The following is a 23,560-nucleotide window of genomic DNA, read 5'->3' on the forward strand; positions in this document are numbered from 1 at the left end:
ATATTTTTGAGCAACCACCATGGCCAGGCATTGTGCTAGGAAAAAGGAATTGTGGGAGAGAGTGACCATTTCACAATAAGAAGTTAGATTACCCTCAACTGCCAAACTGGCTTAGATTTTCCTGCTAGATACTTACAGAGCATCTCTAATGATTCTTCAAACACTCATCACAGCTAGGACTGCTTGTTCAATACCTCTGTCTTCTCCTGAGAGAGAACAGACATCTCTTATTCACTGTTGTATCCCATTGGCTATCTACTGCTGCATAATAAATTACCCCCAAAACTAGTAGCTTACAACAACAGGAATTATTTATTGTCTGTCATGGTATCTGTGCATCAGGAATTGAGACAGGACACGGCATGGCTTGTTTCTCCTCTACGATATCTGGGCTCTCAGCTGGAAGACTCAAAGACTGGAATCATCTGAACCTTCTTTCACTCACATGCTTGCTCGTTGATGCTGGCCATTGGCCAGAACACTTACACATGGCTTCTCCTTGTGGCCTGGGCTTCCTCACAGTATGGAAGCTGGGTTCCAACAAGATACAGTCTCCTGAGAAGGGGTGAGGGAGAGAGAGCGCAAGAGCCTGGCAGAAGACATGGTGGCTTTTATGACTTAGCTTTGGAAGTCACACAGCATCTCTTCTGGCCCATTCTGTTGATTGTGGTAGGAAAGTCCACCCTGGTACCCCACCTCTCAATAGAAGGTTGTCATTGTCACAGTGTGAAAAGAGCATGTATGATGTGATATATATTGATAGTTATCTTTAGAAATTATCATCTGTTATATTGTACTCGGCAGAGAGTTGGCACCTAGTAAACGCTTATTGAATGAATGAATAAATGAATGAACTCTGGTCTTTAAGGAAATTGCTCTCAAAGGGAACTCTATTCAATACTCTGTGATGACCTATATGGGAACAGAATCTAAAAAATAGTGGATATATGTATATGTGTGGCTGATTCACAATGCTGTACAGCAGAAACTAACACAGCATTGTGAATCAACTATACTCCAATAAAAATTAATTTTAAAAAACTTAATAAAGAAAAATTTTTAAAGCTTAACATTCTCATAGACGACTTCTAACCATGATAACAATGTAAATTCATGCTTTAAGATATTCCCTCTGTGCCACACACAAACCATTGATACATAAATACAAAAAGAGACAATGAAAATACACTCACAAGCTCAAAAACAAGATAAATAACTCCACAGATCAGAAATGGAACAGAATCACAGAGATTCAGCCTTGGGTGTGCTGTACTCCAGTCCCAGAAGCTGGCATAGGTGTGTGGAAGTTTGCCTCCCATGGGTAATGGGCACTGAAAGTGTGCCACTCATGGGAGACTGGAGCAGTGCCCAGGCTAGAAACCAGAGATGCTGGGCTAAGGCTTCCCTGCTAAGGAAAAAGAATGGAGGAAGCTGCTATGCCTGCTGCTTGAGGCTACAACATATAGAAAGCTCCCGACCTGCAGAGACAGGAGGACAGAGATACTGCCTCTGATCAGGAAGAAAACCGAGCCAACTGATGACTTAGTGACTGGATTGGCAGTTAGTGCCAATACCCCCCAGAACAGGAACTCTCTGTTGCCGACCTAACACCTGGCTCTGGTTTAGAGACCCTTGGGGACCTAGTGGATGCAGCTGTAAAACCACTAGAAAGGCAGGGATAAACCTGATGGGAGTGAAATGTGCAGACTCTCCAACTCACTGCGAGCAGAGTGAGCCTGCAGATGAAGAAATGTACTGCTGCTAGAGATCCAGCAAAATCAACAATCTGAAGAGAAATTTGCCCAAGATGAAATTCAAATAATAAAACAATGCAAAAAGACTTTAAAATAAGTATGATTAAGATTCTCATTCTTTAAAAAAGGAGAAGAAATTGTGAAAGAAAAACAGAATCAAAGCAACAGTCTGTGAATATGAAAACCACCCAATTAGAAGTCCTGAAAATGAAAAAGAGTCATTGAAAAATTTTTAAAGCACTCATTAGAAAGATAAACATCAGACTGGAATGAAGAATTCGTGAACTGAAAGAGAATCTTGATCAATTCACCTGGAGGTAGAAAACTCAATTCACCTAGAAAATAGCATGGAAAGAAAAATAGTTTTAACTGTTAAAGAGGAAGTTAGCAGCTTGAGAGGCTTCAACATGTGTCAAATTGGAATGAAGGAAGAAGAGAATGGAGGGAACTGAAGAGAAGCTATGTTAGAGGAAAAACTGCAAGGTGTTTTCTAGAACTGAGAGAAGGCACGAACTCTCAAAAGATCAGAAGTGTGTTAAAAGTACCTCATAAGATAAATAAATATAACTTTCTACTAACATACATTTTAGTGGAACTGCATAAAATCAAGGAGCTTAATAAAGATAAAAATATTTTTAAATAGCCAGAGGAAAAAGGATTACATGCTTGTAAAAGGGGAAAATGGAAAAAACCAAAGTGTCCATGAAAAAGAGAACTGATTTTGTTTAAACTGTTGCATATATCTGCAGTATGGAATACAGTGCAGTTTTTTTTAGAAAGCTACATATATCAACACAAATTTTAAAATGTTAAGGTGAAAAGTACAATGCTAAATAATATATATGGAAGATATCATTTAACTTCTTTAAAAAAAATATTGGAAGCAAATAAAGTAAAATTTAATAAAGTAAAATGTATTAAAGATGGGTGGTAGGTACATGAGTGTTTGTGCATTATTTTTCATGTTCAAGATTTTTCATTAAAAAATAGCTGTTTAAAACGTTTTTAAAAACCACAAGAAATCGATATTTCTGAAAATAAACTATCCAACTCAACACAAATATCCCAGTAATGAAGATTAATGCAAAACTTATAAAAAGAAAAAGGAAAGTGGCCTCACAGTATAACCCACACAGACTGAAAGAAAGGGTCTATGGAAAAGACGGTAAGGGGGGCGCTGGGGGGTACATGGTCAAGTTAATGAAACACATGCTCCTGGGAAGACTGACACCAAGAATGAGCAGACACTGTGGGATGATTTACAGGCACCAAGAAGGGTTAGTCTGGGCACATTCAGAGCAAGCACAGGAAGGGATATACCCATTCTTAGGAAGAGATAGTATATGATTAAACTGTAATAGAGAAAAGACAAAATTTGGTTATAAACTTTCTAAGTCAAAAAGTATCATATAATTCATCTAGTCCAGTGAATTTTCAGCTGCCAATCCCAGAACCATAAAGGTTCCCTGGAGATGCTGGGCGGGTACCTGGGGGATGAGGAAGCAGGGCTGCAGCCCCTCACCCCTACTTCATCCAGAGGATTTTTTATATTCTAGGAGGAAACTACTGATCCTGTCCAAGCCCTACATTTTACAGACTTTATGTGACTTGGAGACGTTTCCAGAGTTAGTGAGTAGTGGAGGTCTCTGAACATCAGCACATTGCTTTTTCTGCTGTATATCAGAGCCTCTCCTACTCTGCTTCCATTTGCTCAAGCAAAACAAACAGAAGAAATGAGTGGTCTGCAAGCTAGTAATATGCAAAAGGCATTATGGCCCAAGAGAAGCCTAAAAGAATTTAGGTGTGAAATTTATGGGTATGATTTATACCAAAAGTCATTGGCAGTGGCCCCTTCCTTGCTTCTTGTCCTCCCTCCCCACTTCCCTTATTTCTTTTGTAAAACTCTCTTTGTTCCTCCTAACTCTTCACTATGAAAATCATCACAAATAAGGAAAAGCTGAATGGGCAATACAGTGAATACTCATATCCTCTCCACCAAAAAAGTTGTTAACATTTTGCTGCACTGGCTTCCCCTCTCCCCTGTGTGTATTTATTTTTTGGTTGAATTATTTGAAAGTTGCAGGCACGATCCCTCACCCCTAAATACTTCAGCTTGCATCTCCTAAGGGGAACCACAATACCATTATCACACCTAGGAAAATTATCAGTAATTCTATACTGTCATCTGATATTCAGGCCACATTCAAATTTCCCCAGTTGTCCCAAGAATGTCTTTTATAGCTTTTTTCTTGTCATTGTTATTATTGTTTTATTTTATTTATTATCCTGAGCCAGTATCTACCAAAGTTCCCCACTGCATTGGTTGTTATGAAAAAGAAGGGAGACATCGCCTAGAAAAACAGATCTAATCTAGGAGCAGGCCCAGTTACTTATTCTCACCACAGTTTCTTTTCTTTTTGTATGTATTTCAGGCTGAGATTCTGACCGGCCTTGAGGTCAGTAGCCCCTCGGATGCTGGGAAGGCTACGCTGGTGCTCATGGAAAGGGGCTGCCAGGTGGTAATCATCACCTTAGGTGCTGAAGGATGTGTAATGCTGTCACAGAAAGAGCCTGTCCCAAAGCACATTCCCACAGAGAATGTCAAGGCCGTGGATACTACGGTAGGCTTTTCAATTTCAGAATCCTTTTTGGCCCTTGAAAATCGTCGTTTAGTAACTAAGATACTGCACCTGAATGTTTGGATCACGCGGTAGAGGCCCTTAGAGGACCTATGGGGGAAGAGGACAATCAGGCAGGAGAACTGTATCTTAACCTTTTCTAACCCACTGTAGGACTTTATACAAGTCACTTAACCTCTCTGAGTCAGCTTTCTCATCCATAAAATTGGAATATCAGTAAAGTTATACCCATATTACCTATATTCATTCATTCATTCATTCAATAAGTATTTATTAAATACCCATTATATGCCAGTCATATATTAGGTGCATATATATAGTGATGAACAAGACAAAGTCTCTGCCCTCATGGGGCCTAGATTTTAAACAATAAACACATCGCCGGGTCTTACAAGCCTCTTGTGTGGAACGAAACTGGTTATTATATTGTAGTAATAATAGCATTACTACGTGCTTACTGTGTCTCTTTCACATACCTCTCATTTTAATCTTTACAACAACCATATGAGGCAGGTACTATTATTATCCTCATTTTACAGATTTAGAAACTTGCTCTAGATCCCAATGCAAGGAAGTAACAAAGCAGGAGGTTCAAAACTAAGACACTTGTGTGAGGTGCTGTGTTAAGGACAAGCAGGTTAAGTGGACAAGTCACGGCTACAGAGCAGGGATGAAAAGGAAACAAGTTAGAAAAAGGCTCAGGGTTCCTCTAAAGCTGGGGAAATAAAAATTATTTGCTTATGGGCTAGACTAGAAAAGTAAGTAAACGTCAAGGACAAGAAATTAGAGTTGAGGAAGAATAAAAATTTTAGGGTTTTTATCTATAAGAAACTGACATATTATTATTTATAAAATGTTTATTTCTTTGCTTAGAAAAGACTTTAAAATGTGGGTCATTTACCAAAAAAAGAAGCCTAAGGGCATCTGATGAAGTTTTAGTTAAGAATATGCATTGAAATAGATAAGTGCAAGGAATGCTTCTATTACACAAAATTACATCCTGATTGCCTGTGTGTGTGTGTGTGTGTGTGTGTGTGTGTGTGTGTGTGTTTAAGTTACTTACTTACTAACTTATTTATTTTGGCTGCGTTGGGTCTCCGTTGCTGCATGCAGGCTTACGCTAGTTGAGGCGAGCGGGGGCTACTCTTCGTTGCAGTGCGTGGGCTTCTCGCTGCGGTGGCTTCTCTTGTTGCGAAGCACGTGCTCTAGGTGCGTGGGCTTCAGTACTTGTGGCACACAGGTTTAGTTGCTCCACGGCATGTGGGATCTTCCAGGCCCAGGGCTCGAACCCGTGTTCCCTGCATTGGCAGGCAGATTCTTAACCACTGCACCACCAGGGAAGCCCCTGATTGCCTTTTAAAATGTGTTTTATCAGGAATTTGATAAGCTATACTTGGCGATGTTATTCTCATCATATTTACTTATTTCTGAAACCGTTAGTTTTTCTGTTTTGTCAAGGACAGTAACCTGAATTTGAGAGATTCCTTATTAGTTCTGAAGTCAATCCTGCATTAGACTAAAACTATTCCAGGTCCGAAGAGTTTGTTCTTCTTTTGCTAAAAATAAAACGAAGGGTCCTCATGAAGCTACTGGACCTCTGTGACTGCCCAGAAGTGGCTCAGCCCCTGCTTTCAAAGTCTGTGTCACGACTCCTTTTGCTCATAAGCACCAGGAACACAACTCAAACGGCTTACACAGAACAAGGGATTTATTTGGTGCACATAAGTGGAAGGTTCGAAGGTACGGCAGAACGCAGAAGCTAAACCACGTCATCAAGACTCACTTGCTCACCCTCTCCCTGTCAGCTCTGCTTGCCTCTTGGTGGGCGTTGAGCTCAGACAGGTGCCCTCCAGGTGGTGGTCCCTGGCAGCACCCTACTCACACTGTGCCTCATATCATATCATGTCCCCATCCCCAGTGTCAAATAAAAATCAAAGAACTCTTATAAGAGGATGGGAAATGGATACTGATCAGAGTAAAACCACCCATGCCCACCATAGAACACTCATGTAGAAATGCACTGCTTCGGCATAGGATTAAATGATGGAGAAACTAGCCTTGGAACTGTTCAAATTTGAATCAGTAGTAATAATCCTCAATTATTTCATGTTGAAGGATTGGATTTCACAGATCATGACGGATTATAACTTTGAGCATCTTAATGTACAGCGATGTGCACCAAGGAGGTTTTCACACTTTGTTGATACAGTTTTTTGCTCTTTCATTTGGTTCCTTAGCACTTGCAGTTAATTTCTAGGTTTCAGGAAGGGTGAAACACAGTGAGAGTTCAGAGAGAACAGATTGCTTAATGCTTGGAGGCAGGAGAGAGAAAATGGGATCGGGAAGATCAGGACGCTGGATCAGGATCAGCAGGTTTTTTCTGTAAAGGGCCAGATGGTAAAGTTTTAGGCTTTACAGGCCATGTGCATACATGCTCTGCTACAACTACTCAGCTCTACCATGGTAGCATGAAAGCATCCATAAACAACTTTGTATGCTATTGAAATTAAGTTAGTATTAATCTAAACTAGATTAAGGTGTTAATTGGAATCACCAGTGCAATCACTAAGAAAAGAACCAAAAAAAAAAAAAAAACACCTAAAAGAAACAAGACAATTAAAATGGTACACGAGAAAATATTTAACAAAAACAAGACGGTAATGGAGGAATAGAGGAATAAAGAAGCTACTGGAAGATATGCTATTGTAAACTGGGATAAAATTAAGACAGGAAGATATGAGATCCAGGAAACAGGTGATGCAACTTAAGAGAGAAGTCAGTGACGATGAAGGAACGTTCCAGGACAATAGCTATGCAGGAAGCCCGTGCCCAGTCAGTTCAGATTAGAGCAGGAGCATGGCGGGCTCTGGAAGGAACGTCTCCCAGAAACAAAAAAGAAAAAAGGAAAAAGAAAGAAATAGTGGAATATCCAGATATCCAGTGTGTTTGAATATGCACAAAGATTTTTAGCTCTTGTAGAATTTGAGGATGAAGTAGTAATTAATATGTAGAAAACTGAGGAAATGAAAAAAAAAAAAAGCAAATTTTTTCCTCTAGGTCATCTGGAGTCTAAGGGGAAAAGGTATGATTAAGTAAATATAGATTTTGTACACCACATGGCTATGAATGCATAGTCATAACAATGTAAGTGCCAATTATTGATTTAACCAAAAATAGAGATTATAATCATACTGTGAAAATGGAAAGATAAAGTGAGTGTGTATTTGTGTGCACATAGGGGAAGATAAGAGAATTAAATGCTCATCTTCCATTGTTGGAATTCAAGAGATAATATCTAAAACAGATTTTTTTTAAAGAGAACAGTATAAGCATACTACCAGAAATAGAAGATAAAATCAGAAGAAACCAGTAAAAGAATTTAAAGTATTTGCCTCATAGAAATAGGAGTGGAGAGGGATGGGGCATTTACAATTTAAGCTTTGTTTTTTTAAACTATGAAATCAGATGGCTTGGATTTTTTTTTTTAAGGCAAAACACAATGCGATATCATTTCACACCCACTAGAATGGCTATAATCAAAAACAGATACTGTTGACTAGGATGTGGAGAAATCAGAACCCTCAAACACTGCTGATAGGAATGTAAGATGGTGTAGCCACTTTGGAAAATGCTCTGGAAGTGCTTCAAAAAGTTAAATTTAGAGTTACAACAGACTCAGCACTTCTACTTCCAGGTATATAGCCAAGAGAAATAAAAAAAAACATATGTTACACAAACCCTTATATATAAATGTTCACACAGCATTATTCATAGTAGCCCCAAATTGAAAACAAACCAAATTTTCATCAACAGATAAATGGAGAAACAAATAGTGGTATATACATATGATAGAACATTATTCAGCCATAAAAAGGAATACTGATACATGATACGGCATGGATGAACATCCAAAACATTATACTAGGTGAAAGAAGTCGGATATAAAAGGCCACATATTGTATGCTTCCATTTATATGAAATATCCAGAGTAGGTAAATCTATCGAAACAGAAAGTAAATTGACAGCAGAGGCTGGAGAGAGGGTAGAATGAGGAGTGACTGCTAATGTACACAGGGTTCCTCTTCAGGGTGATGAAAATGTCCTAGAATTAGATAGTGGTGATGGTTATACAACCTTGCACATATACTCAGAACCACTGAATTGTGCACTTTTTTAAGGGTGACTTTTAGGGTATGTGTATGATATCTCAATTGAGAAGACAAAGGACAAACAAAAACAACAAAAAGGCACTTCACTAATGAGTGGATACTGTCTCATAAAGAATCTTCCACTTAATTGCTGTACTGAATCTACTGACTGGGCGCTTAACATCCCCCCAGTGGAACCGAGGTGACACAGGAAACGAGGGTAGTTATTTTCTGGGTGTAGGGTCTCCCTCAGCTTTTTCATGCTGTCTTTCTCCTCTCGTCCAGCACTCATTATTAAAATTCTTGCCTGTCCTGCACACAACTGTTCAGCTTCTTCATAAGTCTGGTAAAGAGGAGCTAATTCACCTGGTGACGTGAGGAAACTCCCAGGGAGGCATTTTCTTCTGAACAGATGGGCTCCTTCCCCTTCCTGTCAGGAGGGTATCACTTGCTCTCAGGTAGTTTGTAACCTTCTCCCTTTTCTCCTCCTCCTCATCCCTTATGATGTTACACCTTAACAAAAAAATCCTGCTGTGCAACCTAAATATAGCCAGTTTTTATTTGCCAATCACACTGGCATGGATGGTGGAAACCTCTTTAGTTAGTTGGCACGTTGTCCACTGGAGACAGCCTGCCCTAGCAGGAGCCATCGCCTGCTCTACGCTGTGCCTCTGCAGACTGCTATATCCAGTTTTGCCTCAGTGTTAATAGTTGGATATATCGCCTCTATTTTTACATCTGTTTTTCCCCTTGTACTAAAGTGAGATGGTGGCAGTAGCTGCAGATGTCCTCAGCTCAGTATGGAAGACATGACAGATGTGTCTCTTTTCCCATCTCTGGCGCTCATGTCCTCACTCAAGTCCTTCCAACCTGAAGGTCAGGGGCTTTGCCTTCTTGTGTCCATGACTGCACTGAATATTCGCTCCAGAGTCAGAGTTACACACATATAAGCATGGTGACACTTTAGGATTACTGTGATAGTGTGATATATTGTAACCTCAGTTATCCTTGGCCTATAAGCTCTGTAAAATTCCTGATTTATAAATTTCCTCATGTAAATGGTTAAGTCCTAAAGTCTACACTGACACTCTTAATTTCAAGAATTCAGCCCCTAAGCTAAATCTGTCTTCTCAAGAATCACTCACTTTGTAATAAATCATAATTCAGGATACGTAAGTAAGCCAGAGTAATCAAAGGCGAGGGGCAGGGGGGACTCATCTTCCCTATTTTTTATTCCTCTTTTCTTTCTATCCATTGCATTTGAGTCCTGTAGTATTCACAGTTATTGGTGAGGCATGAGGTAGCGTCAGCCCAGCTGCATGGATGCCCCCAAGGGACAACTCGGGGCTGGAGAAGCAGCTCCAAACTAGAGACGGCACCAGTAGGAAGTGGAATCATTTCTGTCACAGTTGGCGTGGAAGCACTCGTGAGGGCGGGGTGAGTGCTGGGGCTGGTGGATTACCCACAGTTTTCCAAGGTAACTCCTCCTTGGTGTATTCCCCCCATCCTGGGGTCTGGCCTTCTGCCATCCAGGCTGCTCACAAGCATAGGCTCCCATTAATCCACTTCTGAGGTACCACCCAGAATGACAGTTCAGTCATCCAACATCTGAAGGGCCGTTATTTCCATCTTGGTGTGACCTTCCCCCCAGCCTACACCCTCTTCCCATCCCCAGCTGCCTGGCCACTAGAAGCCCAAACTAATTTTGTCAGATTAAGCAGAATGATTGAATTTAGGTGCTCTCAAGAGATGTTTCTCAACTCCGGCAAACTCAGACACTGTTTCCTGCTGAGCCACGGTCTTGCTGAGAGGACTGAGTACTCACCAGGTCTCCCATGGCACTGCCAGCGGTAGTCTTTGTGACGCTCCTTAAACTGTGGTTCCCCAGCAAACCATTCTTTCTTTCTCCCACCTCCCTCTTTCTGATTAACATGTACCTTCCTTGCATTTGTTAATAATTGGTGGAGTTGCTGAGGGGACTTTGTAGCTCAGTAGCCATTTTGTCCTTGAATAGAGACTTTGCACATTTCTGTCCAGAAGCTTCTGTTATAGCCAGAATGTTTGAGTGCCCCTCACTGTTGATTGCCAATACTTCAGAAAGGGTTGGGCCATAAAATACAGTGGGTAAAGAATGATAGAATCTTGGGTGCTAAAGAGGTAACTATAAAATAGTAAGACTAACTGTATCGCCATATCAATTTATTATCCAAGAAGTGACTGTTGTTTCCTTCAAATTTTGACCTTAGAAGAATTAAGTATATACTGATACTGCCAATATTCAAAGTACCTTGGGAAATGCTCTTTTAGAATTGCTTTGAGAGCCTTCATCACCTTTACCCCACCAGTCACTCTATTATTTTTTTTACTTTCTACTCATGAAATTAATACATGCTTAGTGTTCAAGAGGAGAAAAGAGCAGACAACACAGAAAGGTATAAAAAAGTCAGATATTCACGATCCTATCACTTAGATGTAACCACTGTTAACATTTTAGTGTAAATCCGCCTAGATTTTTCTATGCATAATTTTGAATATCTGTACTTTTGAATATCTGTTAACAGCAAACTTGAATATTTGCAACAGCAGAGGATTAATGTGTGTCATTATGGGAAGGCTCTACATCCCCCAAAATAAATGAAACATTTCTTTAGAATAAAGTAAGTAGGCAATTCACTGAAGAAGAAATACGAAAGGTAAAGAAATGAGACACTGTTCAACCCTACAAGAAATCAGGAATATACAAATCAAAATAACAGTGAGATTCCCTTCATTGCCCATCAGGTCAACAAAAAAATAAAGATTGATAATGTCAAAGTGCAAATAAATTGGAAAAACACATGCTCTCATATAGTTCTGGTAGGAGTATAAATTCATAGAATGTTTTTGTAAGGCAATTTGACAATACCAATTTTTAAAATATGTTTTCCCTTTGACCCAGTATATCTCTTTCTAAGAATCTGTCCTACAGAAGTGTTCACATATATAAATATTTGTACAAGAGTGTTTATTTCACCTTTGTAATAACCAAAAAATCGATTAGACAGGTCTACATAATCATCAGTAGGAGAAGGTCAAATGATAATAGTATGGTGCCACTGATTTAAAAATAACTCTACTTTGTTATACAGCAGAAACTAACACAGCATTGTAAAGCAATTATACTCCAATAAAGATGTTAAAAAAAACTCTAAAAAAAATAAAATAACTCTAGCTATCTGTAAGTAAAAGTATAATTTAAAATCTAAAACAAACAAACAAAACCACCAAACTTTCCCATTGCTCATGGGGAGGGGAACAGGATGGGGGATAGGAAAGTGTTGAAAAGGAGGACCTCTACGTTCTGCTCCATATCCTTCTGAATTGTTTGCATTTTTCCATAAACCTGTATTTTTCATGTATTACTTTGCAATTTGGAGTAAAGATGATTTGGGGACATAGCAAAAAACTATTCGGTGCCACATCTAGCAAGTAAGATAGGTGATATCCTTTCTCAAAGGGCAAACTGGGCATTATTTTCACAAAGGAGCTGAATTAGCGACTGTTCACTCTTGATCTCATAAAGAACCTCTCAAGCTTTCCCAAATCTCTATGTGTGGAGGCTGAGGAGCCCTTTGACTTAGGATGACCTCTGAATGGGTAGCGTCCTGATGCCAAAGAAATAGATCCACCTGCGTTTCAGATCCACAGCACTTCAGCCTCTGTAAATCTGGGTATTTCACTACACACTTCTGACAGTTTTTTTCTTAATCATTCTAAAGAAAAACTTTCCCTCAAAAACATGTTATTTTATACAGTTTCCTTTGGAAATATCAGAATAAATGTCAAAGCTGCACTGTTTCTGTTCATCACTCAAATGCAGGCAGGTCTTCAGAGAAACTTCACTCATGTTCAAGTTTTCTTTCTGAATGAGTCTGTTTATATATCTCGGTTTAACTCTTCAACCCTCATTCTCTCAACTGGTAACAGAATGAATGATCTAGACTTTGGCTTTGCCACATTTCTTGGTCTTTGGCTAATGAATGACCTGGAGGAGCTATAAAAGGGGCCGGGCCGTAGGAGATGCCTCATGTTGAGGTACTTAATAGTTCATGTACTTCATCGTACATATACCTCTGATTTGAAAGAGACCTGAATGGAAGGGCTCATGAGGGATGGAGGAACATATGTAACACAAGCCCTTGGACTGAACTGTGCTCCCCCTAAAAGTTGTATGTTGAAGCCCTAACCCCCAAAGTTACTGTATTTGGAGATAGGACCTATAAGGAGGTAATTAAGATTAAATGAGGTTATAAGGGTGAAGCCCTGATCCCAACAGGATTAGCATCCTTATAAGAAGGGACAGCAGAGTCGTTCAAAAAGTTCACGGGAGCACACAGCAAGGCGGTGGCCTCCTGCAAGCCAGGAGAAGAGGCCTCAGAATGAAACTTATCTTGCCAGCACCTCGATCTTGGACTTCTAGCCTCCAGAACTGTGAGGAATACATTTCTGTTGTTTAAGCCACCTAGTCTGTGGTATTTTGTTATGGTGGCCCAAGTAGACTAACACACGCAAGAAAGCAAATCAGCATGCCTCCGAAGTGACCTAAAGTGAATGCTGAAAAATCAGCTGTTCTGTGAGAAAATAAGCTGAGGCAAACTAACAGGATCAGCCTAAATCACCTTTTTAGTGAAATATCTCAAAGAGTTTTTCGTATGGTTCAACTGTAATCATTGGTTCTGGTGGCTAAGAGCAGATGATGTCCTGGGTTCTAATTCTGATTTAACTAATAACTAGCAGACAGTTTTGGGCAAATGACTCATTATGTTTGGGGCTTAGGTTGTGCATCCAAACATGATGTGTCTGGAGTGGGTGATCTCTGAGTCGTCTTCAACCTCTGAAATTCCTTGATTCTTACAGATTCTTGGGGACATAAGGATCCTTTGGCTAATTATGAAAAGCACGGCACTACTCTAGGACAGGCATTGTGCTGGACTCTTTATGCATTTTCTCACACACTCAGAACAACCCTGCAAGACAGGCTAATGCCCACTTTAGAGAGGAGGAAGTTATACCCCCAAAGGTAAACAACCTGCCCAGAGTCATCCAGCTGGTGAATCGGCAGAGCCAGGAATTGATCCTAGGTCTGTCTGCCTGTCTGCCTGACCCTGACATCCATGTCCTCCTTCCCACGCCTCTTGACTTGGTGGCAGTCTGCCTAGCATCCAGTCTCTTCTATTTGGCATTCCAGCACCGACTCCTTGCCACTTGTCAAGCTCTAGGCTTCTGTAAGTTGCTCCATTTCTCTAGATTTTCAGAAGCTTCCACTCTTGCTTTGTGCAGTACAGTGCAGCCTCACTTAAATGCAGTAACTCATGTATAGTCTAAGAACAGTGCCTGGCTCGTGTAAGCACTCAGCACATCTTAGTGCTCATTAGTAGGTCCCTATGTGCCTAAATGTTCACTTTACCTGGATATCTGTGGGGCGGGGGGGGGGAGGGGGGAGGGGGGCGGTGGCATAACCAGGTAGCACGTACCAGGAGCTTGCACTACTCACCATCACACAGGGTGGGTATGACATTACTGGAGAGAAACCCAGGTCCCACTGCCATTCAACTCCAGCATCTTCCTGTACAGGGCAAGGAGCAGGATTGCATGGGTGGCAATGTTGCGGGATGGTGCCAGGCCAGATACCAAAGGTTCAGGCACAGATCACTTCATTCATTCTTGTCTTTGAATGATCAAGGAGGAGAGGTGCACCACTCCTAGAGTCTGTAACCAAAATATCTTTTCATTAAACTTCTTTAAGGGTCTAACCGCTAACTAGAGAGGCTAAGGAAAATGTAATTCTTCTTTTTTAATCTTCCCAAACTAGTTCTCCAGTTTAAGGGAAGAAAAAACACTACTCTTTCCCTGCCTAGCAAACTCCTACCCATCCTCAAGGTCCAGTTCAGCGAGTTCTTTTTGGGCAACCCCAATGCTTAATACAGTGCTTGGCATGTAATAACAGGTCCTCCTGAAATAACGAAAGAGTTCCAGTTCCTTCTGGGAAAATGACTAGTATGTGTGTTACAGTCACTTAGCCTCACTGAGCTCCAGTGTTCTCAGGGCACTAGAAGATCTACAGGATTCCTTATAGTCCTTCAGTGCCACGCTGAATGTGCCAAGGGAAACAATCAATCTCAGATACAAATGCTCTTTTTTAATGATTTGCAAACAAAATAATTACCCAGTTTCCCATTTTTTTTACAGTAGTTCATAGTATCTTTATTTGTAATATTTACAAATAATTAATTTGTAAAACAAAAAATAACCTAAATGTCCATCCAAGTGAATGGATAAAACAATTGTGCTATGTCCGTAAAATGGAACACTACTCAACAGTAAAAAGGAATTAACTATTTATACGGCAATAAAATAGATGAATTCAAAATAATTACACCGAGCAGAAGGAGCCAGACAATAAAGAGTACGTATATCATGATTCCATTTATATAAAAGTCTAGGAAACACAAATTTATCTATAATGAACAGAAGCAAGCCAGTGACTGCCTAGGGACAGAGCAGGATTGGGGGAGGAAGTTTTGGATTACAAAGGGTCACATAGGCACTTTTACCCAGTTTCCCACTTTAAAACATATCCTAGTATTGTTTTCCCTGGAGTCATAGAAAGGCGAGGCCAGAAGAAAAAAAAAGAAAAGTTACAGAGGGTAAATGACACCTCTGAAATTGGCATCATAGAATAAAGAAAATCCATATCCAAATGAGGCTCTGAAATAGCCATCTTTTTTTTTTTTTTTTTTTTTTGGCTACATTGGGTCTTCGTTGCTGCACACGGGCTTTCTCTAGTTGTGGCAAGCGGGGGTACTCTTTATTGCGGTGCATGGGCCTCTCATTGCAGTGGCTTCTCTTGTTGCGGAGCACAGGCTCTAGGCGCACAAGCTTCAGTAGTTGTGGCACGCGGGCTCAGTAGTTGTGGCTCGTGGGCTCTAGAACGCAGCCTCAGTAGTTGTGGTGCACAGGCTTAGTTGCTCCGTGGCATGTGGGATCTTCCCGGACCAGGGCTCGAACCCATGTCCCCTGCATTGGCAGGCAGATTCTTAACCACTGCACCACCAGGGAAGCCCTGAAATAGCCATCTAAAACTTAGGAATGATACCAATAAATGGGCATGATGTCTGTGCAAAGTCTGCTGACTCTGGCTGCCAGAAAGGATGACGATGACAAAAAGAAGTTCACTGACTATTAAAAAAAAAAAAAAAAAAAGGACAGAGGACAAGGTAATTGCTGAAGAGACTGATCGACAAGGCACAAGACATCTGTCAGGCCGAGGGGCATATTAACTCTATTACATTACTTCCACATCAGCAGATCACCTCAATTACCAGCTAATCAGGCAGAATTAAACATTTTAAATTATCTTTCTTAATCCTGCATGTGATCATTTGAAAACCCAGGGCTCTAAAAATCTAATTGTAACTGCTTACCAGAAATGTCATCTTCACTTTGAGGAACTGAAGCAGGGCCAGATACAAGACTGTTTTTTTTCCGTTTTCCTAAAGTACCGTCCCATGGCCACAACTGTACTTGCATGTACATCTGCCTAGGGCTGGGCATATTAGGGGCTCCCAAGGGGACCTGGCCCTGCTTCAGAACTCATAATGGCCAGAGACTAAAAGAAGAGCAATAATGGTACGGGAGAGGGGGGGCATGGGGGTGGAGGGAGTATGGAGAGGAAAAAACAACTGTTAGAACCTTAGCAAGGGACTTCCCTTGTGGCACAGTAGTTAAGAATCCGCCTGCCAATGCAGGGGACTCTGGTTCGAGCCCTGGTCCGGGAAGATCCCACTTGCCACGGAGCAGCTAAGTCCGTGTGCCACAACTACTGAGCCTGCGCTCTAGAGCCCACAAGCCACAACTACTGAGCCTGCATGCTGCAACTACTGAAGCCCACATGCCTAGAGCCCATGCTCCATGGCAAGAGAAGGCACTGCAATGAGAAGCCCACACACTGCAATGAAGAGTACCCCCCGCTTGCTGCAACTAGAGGAACCCCACGCGCAGCAACGAAGACCCAATGCAGCCAAAAAAAACCTTAGCAAAAGTCAGGAGAGCAAAATCTAGATTTAGAGTGTTCTGTGGGCCTAGAAGGCACCTAACTGAAGGGACAGGAAACAGTCCCTCTCCCAGTAAGAAGGGATGGGATGAGGTTGTGGGAGATTGCTGACCCATCTACAGCTAAGACTCCTGAGCTTCCTACGCCTAAGCTCCTCTTCTTCCCACTCCTCAGTGTCCCGGACATCAGTGTGAGGACATGGCAGTGAGCTGGTAGTCCACTCCTTGCCCATCTTCCTAGGATGCTGCAACAGTGTCCTCAGGAGCAGAGCTGCCAGGACTGGACTGTAGGTCTCCCAAGTGGTTTCCATTGCATGAAGATGATTCTTGGGTAGGCCTAGAATTATATGGAGGTGAAAAAACGTCTGGAGCCAAAGGGTAGAGCCCCGTTGAGTTAGAGCCTTGCCCGTTGCCCTCAGTGGACAAGGAAGTGAGAAAACAGCTGTGTGGGTCATAGCTTGCTGAACATCTGCCTGCCCTTTGCGTGAAAGTATGAGTATGTGTGTGTTAGGTTAGTAGTGTGTGTACTTTGTGTATTTTCAATGTGGATAATGTGTGCTCCATGTGAATGATCTATGAGTGGCATGAATGCCATGTGTTTGTGTGTGCATATGTGGGTGAGTAAGTGTACTACAGGGGGACAGAGTTTAAAGGGCTAACTAGTCACTCTCACTTTCCTCCTCCTACTTCCATTCCTTTAAAATCTATAGGAGGGTGCCATACAATGGGACAACCCCTGAAAAAGCTATGTGATTTGGGACCAGAAGTTAGGTGAAGTACATCTTCCCGAAAGATTCTCTAAAAACAGGAGGTTTGGGGCTTCCCTGGTGGCACAGTGGTTGAGAGTCCGCCTGCCGATGCAGGGGACACTGGTTCGTGCCCTGGTCCGGGAGGATCCCACCTGCTGCGGAGCGGCTGGGCCCGTGAGCCATGGCCGCTGAGCCTGCGCGTCCGGAGCCTGTGCTGCACAACGGGAGAGGCCACAGCAGTGAGAGACCCGTGTACCGCCAAAAAAAAAAAAAAAAAAAACAGGAAGTTTTATATCCTTTTCCATCCTTGGTCAAAACAAACCAAAATTGGGAAAAGAAAGATCATGGTTACATTTGCTAGATGACCTCCCTGTGACTGTCCTGTTCCCAGTTAGGAAAATCCTCTTTACTGAGACGTCAACTTTTAGGTTTAGCACGTGGGAATCTAATTAGAAACACATTTGGACAGAAGAATAGTAATATTTTGTAAGAATTTCTCTTGATCTTTGCCATTCTGCAGTTTTACTGCAGTGAATTCAGCTCTGAATTTATTCTTATTTATACTGCTCATGACTCTTTGTTCCTCTTGAATCTCAGTATTTGTGTTTTTCATCAATTCTGAAAAATCCTCAACCATTCTCTCTTTTATTACTGCCTCTCCTCTATTTTCTCAATCCTCTCCTTCTGGAACCCCTATAAGGTATATCTTAGACCTTCTGTTTTCCATATCTTACATCTTTTAAAATTACTAGAGGGGCTTCCCTGGTGGCGCAATGGTTAAGAATCCACCTGCCAGTGCAGGAGACAAGGGTTCGAGCCCTGGTCTGGGAAGATCCCACATGCCATGGAGCAACTAAGCCCATGCACCACAACTACTGAGCCTGTGCTCTAGAGCCCGTGAGCCGCAACTACTGAGCCCGTGAGCCACAACTACTGAGCCCGCGTGCCGCAACTACTGATGCCCACGCACCTAAGAGCCTGTGCTCTGCAACAAGAGAAGCCACCACAATAAGAAGCCTGCACACTGCAACAAAGAGTAGCTCCCACTCGCAACCAGAGAAAGCCCGCGCACAGCAATGAAGACCCAATGCAGCCAAAAATAAATAAATGTATAAATGTATTAAAAAAAAAAAAACTACTAGAGAGAGAAGCCTAAATAGGGTTTCTTCATAGTCAGGATCCTGGGGCTGCCTGGCACTTTATTCTTGTACTTCCAGGGCTGATGAAGCAAAAGTGCCCTCTAGAACTGAAAACAGTTCTTTAAGAAATGGAAAAGACTCCTGTGGAAAATTATGGCAAAAGGCGTGAGGAGCACCCCACTGTGCACTCATTTCTTCACACCTGACCTGAATTTTCTGCCTGAATTTTCTGCGTGGTAGGGACATACTGGTGTGATAAGACAGACCCTGGCCACAAAGAGCTTCCGTCTAGAAGGGTATGTAGCCCACACAGAGTAAGAAGCGCCATGATAGGGATGTTCCCGAGGTGCCATGGGAGTGTGGTTGAGGGGTCCACCTGGCCCGAGGAGCCCAGCGAACCTGCTTTGAGGGCCAGGGAAGGAGATGAGCTGAAGGCTGTCTTCCCCTTAGTGAAGAGTAACCCAGGCAGAGGCAGGAGCTCATGAAAAGGCCCAAAGGCAAGACAGCAGGTCATGTTTGTGCCTTTTCAATTAGTTCTGATTGGAAAGAGCTTAGAGTACAGGAAGAGTGGGAAAGGATGAGGTACAGCTGGAACAGGGATGGGTCGTGAAGGGCTTCGTTTGCCACTCCTGGGAATTTGCACTTTCTCCTGCGGGCAGTGGGGAGCCACTGATAAGAGGTTAAGCAAGGGACAGATTTGATCAGATCTGTACTTTATAAAAGATTAACACGGCTGCTGTGTGAAGAATAAATTGGAGATCATAATACTGGAGGCAGGAAGAACCATCCAGAGACTGTGACATTGAAACAGATAGCTAGTGGGAAGCAGCCACATAGCACAGGGAGATCAGCTCCGTGTTCTGTGACCACCTAGAGGGGTGGGATAGGGAGACACAAGAGGGAGGGGATATGGGGATATATGTATATGTATAGCTGATTCACTTTGTTATACAGCAGAAACTAACACACCAATACTCCAATAAAGATGTTAAAAAAAAAATGTTACATTGATCTGAGAGATATGGCAGCCTGGACTAGGAACGTGGCAACAGGGATGTGGAGAAGTGGCTTTAAGAATTCTTAAGAATTCAGAAGACACCCCACCCCACCCCCACCAAAATAAAAGAATTCAGAGGACATAATGGTAGTCCATTTCCTTTTTTAAAAACTTGGGGGGGGGAGCCTAAGTTAGATACTTATATCATAGTCAAAACAAATAGCTCATTCTATCAGTCTCCATGGTTTTCAGCATTTTTTTGAGTCCTTACTCACCTAAGAGCTAAGACCTACTCCCATTAGAAACAGTTCACATCATCAGTTATTCTCTGCAGGTGGAACAGGAAGATGCCTGTGTAATTTATAAAAAAGAAAATGAAATGAAATATCCTCATGATTCCTATGTGCCCTTCTATTGGGCATGCCAGGCTGCCTGCCACCATTTGGGGGAAGCACTGATCTATGCAACAGAGAAACATCTGGAGCAGAAACTTATCCTTCATGTAAAGTAAATAACATTTGAAGGAAACTCTTTTGCAACATAGCGCTAGTTCAGATATCTCGCCCTACCACCTGTGCCCTAGACACTAGCTTACTCCTGATAGAGACACAGCCTTCACGAAACTACACACTCTCCCCCTGATGAAGTGACAAATCAGCCAGTATGTGATGAATTTGGGTTGTGTAGACAAAAATACCAGGTATTCCAGCCAAGGCACACACAGTGTGCTGTGAATCATCCTCACCAGCTTTCAGCAGTTAGATTAGCAGAACAATTGCTCAGTTCCTTCCTTCGTCTTCACAGTGTAGACCTGGCCCAAGACCCAAGAGTGAAGCAGCAACTGTAAGGAAGCAGAAACATTATAAATAACCTAGAGAACCCTTTTATAACAGCAACTGCCTGCTGATTTTGTGGCCTAACAGCTCAAGCAAAAAGGATATAAATATAATATTGTGCAATGACTGATTACTCAAAATGTTGTGCATCAGCAGAAGTGGGACCTGTGGTTGATGCTAATATTATCAGATGCCTTTGCTGTTTAATAATCTGGTAGCTCTGTATTATTTAGTGTGCACTTTTCACAGAGAACAATGATTTTATTTCAAGTACCTCTCACTGAAATAAAAAAGCAGCTGTTAGAAGAGGAACATTTGGCAGAAAATGTTTTAGTGGAATCTTTCATGAGATACTAAATCATATTGGATTAACTGTTTTCTGTCTAGAATAGTGGAGTCACAAAGAAAAAAGATCACTGACCACAGAAGGCAAGGGCAGTCTTTAGAACCCAGTGAATCACTAACAGACATTTTAGTTTTAAGTGCCATTTATTCACCAATATATAGTTATTTATATACAAAGCTTCCATTAATAGCGCCTGAAGAATGGGCCTTTTTTATGCCAGTTTTAGCTCATACTCAGGATTCTACTTCTCTTTCATTAATAATGGAATTCTTTAAGTTGTAGAATAAATTAATACACCACAGACATTTTGGGCAGAATGGGGTTTTTAACCAGTCTTAAGTCTCCACAGGCCATTCTGTGTGGCTAGCATGCTGAGCGCATGCCGGCCCTGCCCCTGAAGAGGCACCGAGGCAGCCCCCTGGGCTCCTGGCCTCCTGGCCCACCCACTCCCAGGTTGCTAGAGCAGGACCAAACCGCAGGTTGACAGTAGACCCTCACAGGTTCTTCAGGCTGGCCGGCCACTGTCAAACTAGGGCTCTGCTGGAGAGGAAGTGACATCATGACATAGCTACTGGGCATAGCCATTTTCAGCCAGAGAACATGATCGACCTGCTTTCATGAGGCCATATTGACTCAAGAACATTTTTCACATGAAATTATTATCACTAAAACATAAAATTCTCTTTTCTAAACTATCAAGCAATGTATAGAGCAAAGACTTTCACTTTACTCCCAATTCCCACTCTTGGGATGGAGTGGGTGATGGGTAAAGATTAAAAATGGAGGGTTTTCAGAAATGGCTGAGGATTGCTTATAGGATAAAACTAGCTCAAAACAGCTTCATCAGAATGTCCATTTCAATACTGGTGTGACTGGCCAACCCAGAACCCATCAAAAACCAGAAGCTGAGAATGGACTCTGAGACTGAGTTGGGCCCCAGATGGAGCCAGCAAATGACCTGTCAGAATGGACCACTGGCTGACTTAGACCAGGAATTTGTCACCAATAATGGAGCCAGACCAGTTCATGGTGCTAAGCTCGGAGGTAGAATACCTCAACCATGTACATTCAGGTGGCGAGGCTGGGATAGGTGAAACGTGGCATCAGGCTGGCAACTTCTTTTGCGTTTGACTCAATTTTAGATGAAATCAAGGTGATGCAGTTATTATGATCACTGTACTCTTGCAAATTGTTATTAAATACTAGTAGGGTACCAATAAATACAAAATCTAGCAGTTCTGGGATGAAGGTTGGTAGAGTTTTTCTTGTTCTTTAGTAGTTGAATTTTAATCAATATGTTGAAAATTGGAAGACCAGAGTCATTTTTTAATACCCCTTACAATCTTTTGGGGCAGTAATATGCTGCTTTGAACATATATCTCCCAACCTTACTTTGACTTTGCACTCGGCTCCCCATTGATCCCTCTCTGTTTTCATCCATCTAAATGAAAGGCTTTGGCCCCATAAACCTCATTCCAGATGGAAATGCATAATTCAAGAGAAATACTGATGTCAAAGAAGAGAAGGCACACCGATTTGTGTCAGCAGTTGCTATAAATTAAAGGAGTACACGGAGAGTTTAATGTAATGTAGAATTGAAAATAAAATTAGAACCAATATTTAGGCAGTTCTCCACCTCTTTTTTCCCTACTGTGACATGAAGGATTGACTCCCAGCTTAAGTACCTAATGTAGTTCATTTTTCTTTTCTGATAGAATTTTTTTCCCCATAAAATGTTGCATGTTTATCTTTGGCATCCAAAATTAGATCTCTTCACTTTTTCCATTCTAATCTCAACAGAAAAGTCAGGGTAGGAAGAGTCAAAATTTTCCCCTCATCTTCCACACCCATCATGTTTTGCAGCATAGAAAGGACCCCAATCTACGTCTGACTAGTTCAGCTGCTGTAAATAGCTATTAATCCTTCCTTAATATTGATTCTCTGTAATGTGGATGTCACCTACATGGTTTCTTTTGTCTTTCTAAAGCTGGAAAACAAAAGGTCGATAATGAACATCTCAGACATTTACGACTGCACAAGGTGTTCTAAACACTCAGGAGAAGCATTCTTGAGCATGCATCCAAAGGGATTAGTCTGATCAACTGCCATTATTCAGAACCTTTTTGGAGCTCTTTATGCAGATTTCCCCCAGAGCCAGTGTTTTTCTTGATAGTCACCCATTGTTTTGGCCACTGGTGGAATTTCCTAGCTTGATCCCCCCACCTTAATCACTAGATGGTTTTAAATGATTCACTCTTTCCAGAAATAAATTTCTTAGGATAGTGGTTCTCAAAGTGTGGCCAGGGACCAGTAACATCAAGATCACCTGGGAACTCTTTAGAAACAAATCCTGGGCCCCACCCCAGATTTAATGGATCAGAAACTTTGGGAGTGGAGCCCAGCAATGAGCATTTAACAAGCCCTCCAGGCAATTCTGAGGTACAATCTAGTTTGAGAACCACTGACTTAGAAGATGAAATATTGCCTTCATTGAGGATATTCAAAGATGTGCTACTGATTTTTAAGGCATTCCAAAGAACAAGTTTCCAAAAGTTTTTGAGCAAAGTTGGAGTACATGTATGGCCTCTCCGGGGGACCGCTTTAAGAGAGACTGGCCTTCCACTAAGACATCCCGGTTCTGCCACCTAGACATTTGACCTCGAGCAAGTTCTTATACTTGGTTTCTCATCTGGAAAATGAAAGACCCACCCTTACCTACCTCACAGAATTGTAATGAGATTCAAAGTGAGTCACATCTACAAATATGCTCTGTAAACCAGAAAGTACTAAAAAAAAAAGTGAAAAGTGAAAGTCATGTCATTCTGCAGACAGGATTCTGGTAGTTTGAGCATTATGTCAGG

General features: G+C 41.7%; 2 protein-coding genes across 11 annotated transcripts in view; one reads left to right on the top strand and one right to left on the bottom strand.

Moving 5' to 3' along the window:
* Positions 1 to 23,560, top strand: part of RBKS (ribokinase) — an 81,927-nt gene that overhangs the window by 43,449 nt on the left and 14,918 nt on the right. For all 9 annotated transcript variants that reach the window (XM_081253819.1, XM_081253814.1, XM_081253815.1 and 6 more), the window contains exon 7: positions 4,187 to 4,375. In XM_081253819.1, the coding sequence (XP_081109945.1) occupies positions 4,187 to 4,375 (189 nt within the window). The remainder of the gene's footprint in view (positions 1 to 4,186; positions 4,376 to 23,560) is intronic.
* Positions 19,428 to 23,560, bottom strand: part of MRPL33 (mitochondrial ribosomal protein L33) — a 61,283-nt gene continuing 57,150 nt past the window's right edge. For both annotated transcript variants that reach the window (XM_081253824.1, XM_081253822.1), the window contains one exon: positions 19,428 to 20,358. In XM_081253824.1, coding sequence (XP_081109950.1) covers positions 20,316 to 20,358 — 43 coding nt within the window. In that variant the 3' untranslated portion in view covers positions 19,428 to 20,315. The remainder of the gene's footprint in view (positions 20,359 to 23,560) is intronic.

This window comes from Mesoplodon bidens (genome assembly GCF_964165515.1).
Source record: "Mesoplodon bidens genome assembly, chromosome: 14".
Lineage (NCBI taxonomy): Eukaryota > Metazoa > Chordata > Mammalia > Artiodactyla > Ziphiidae > Mesoplodon > Mesoplodon bidens.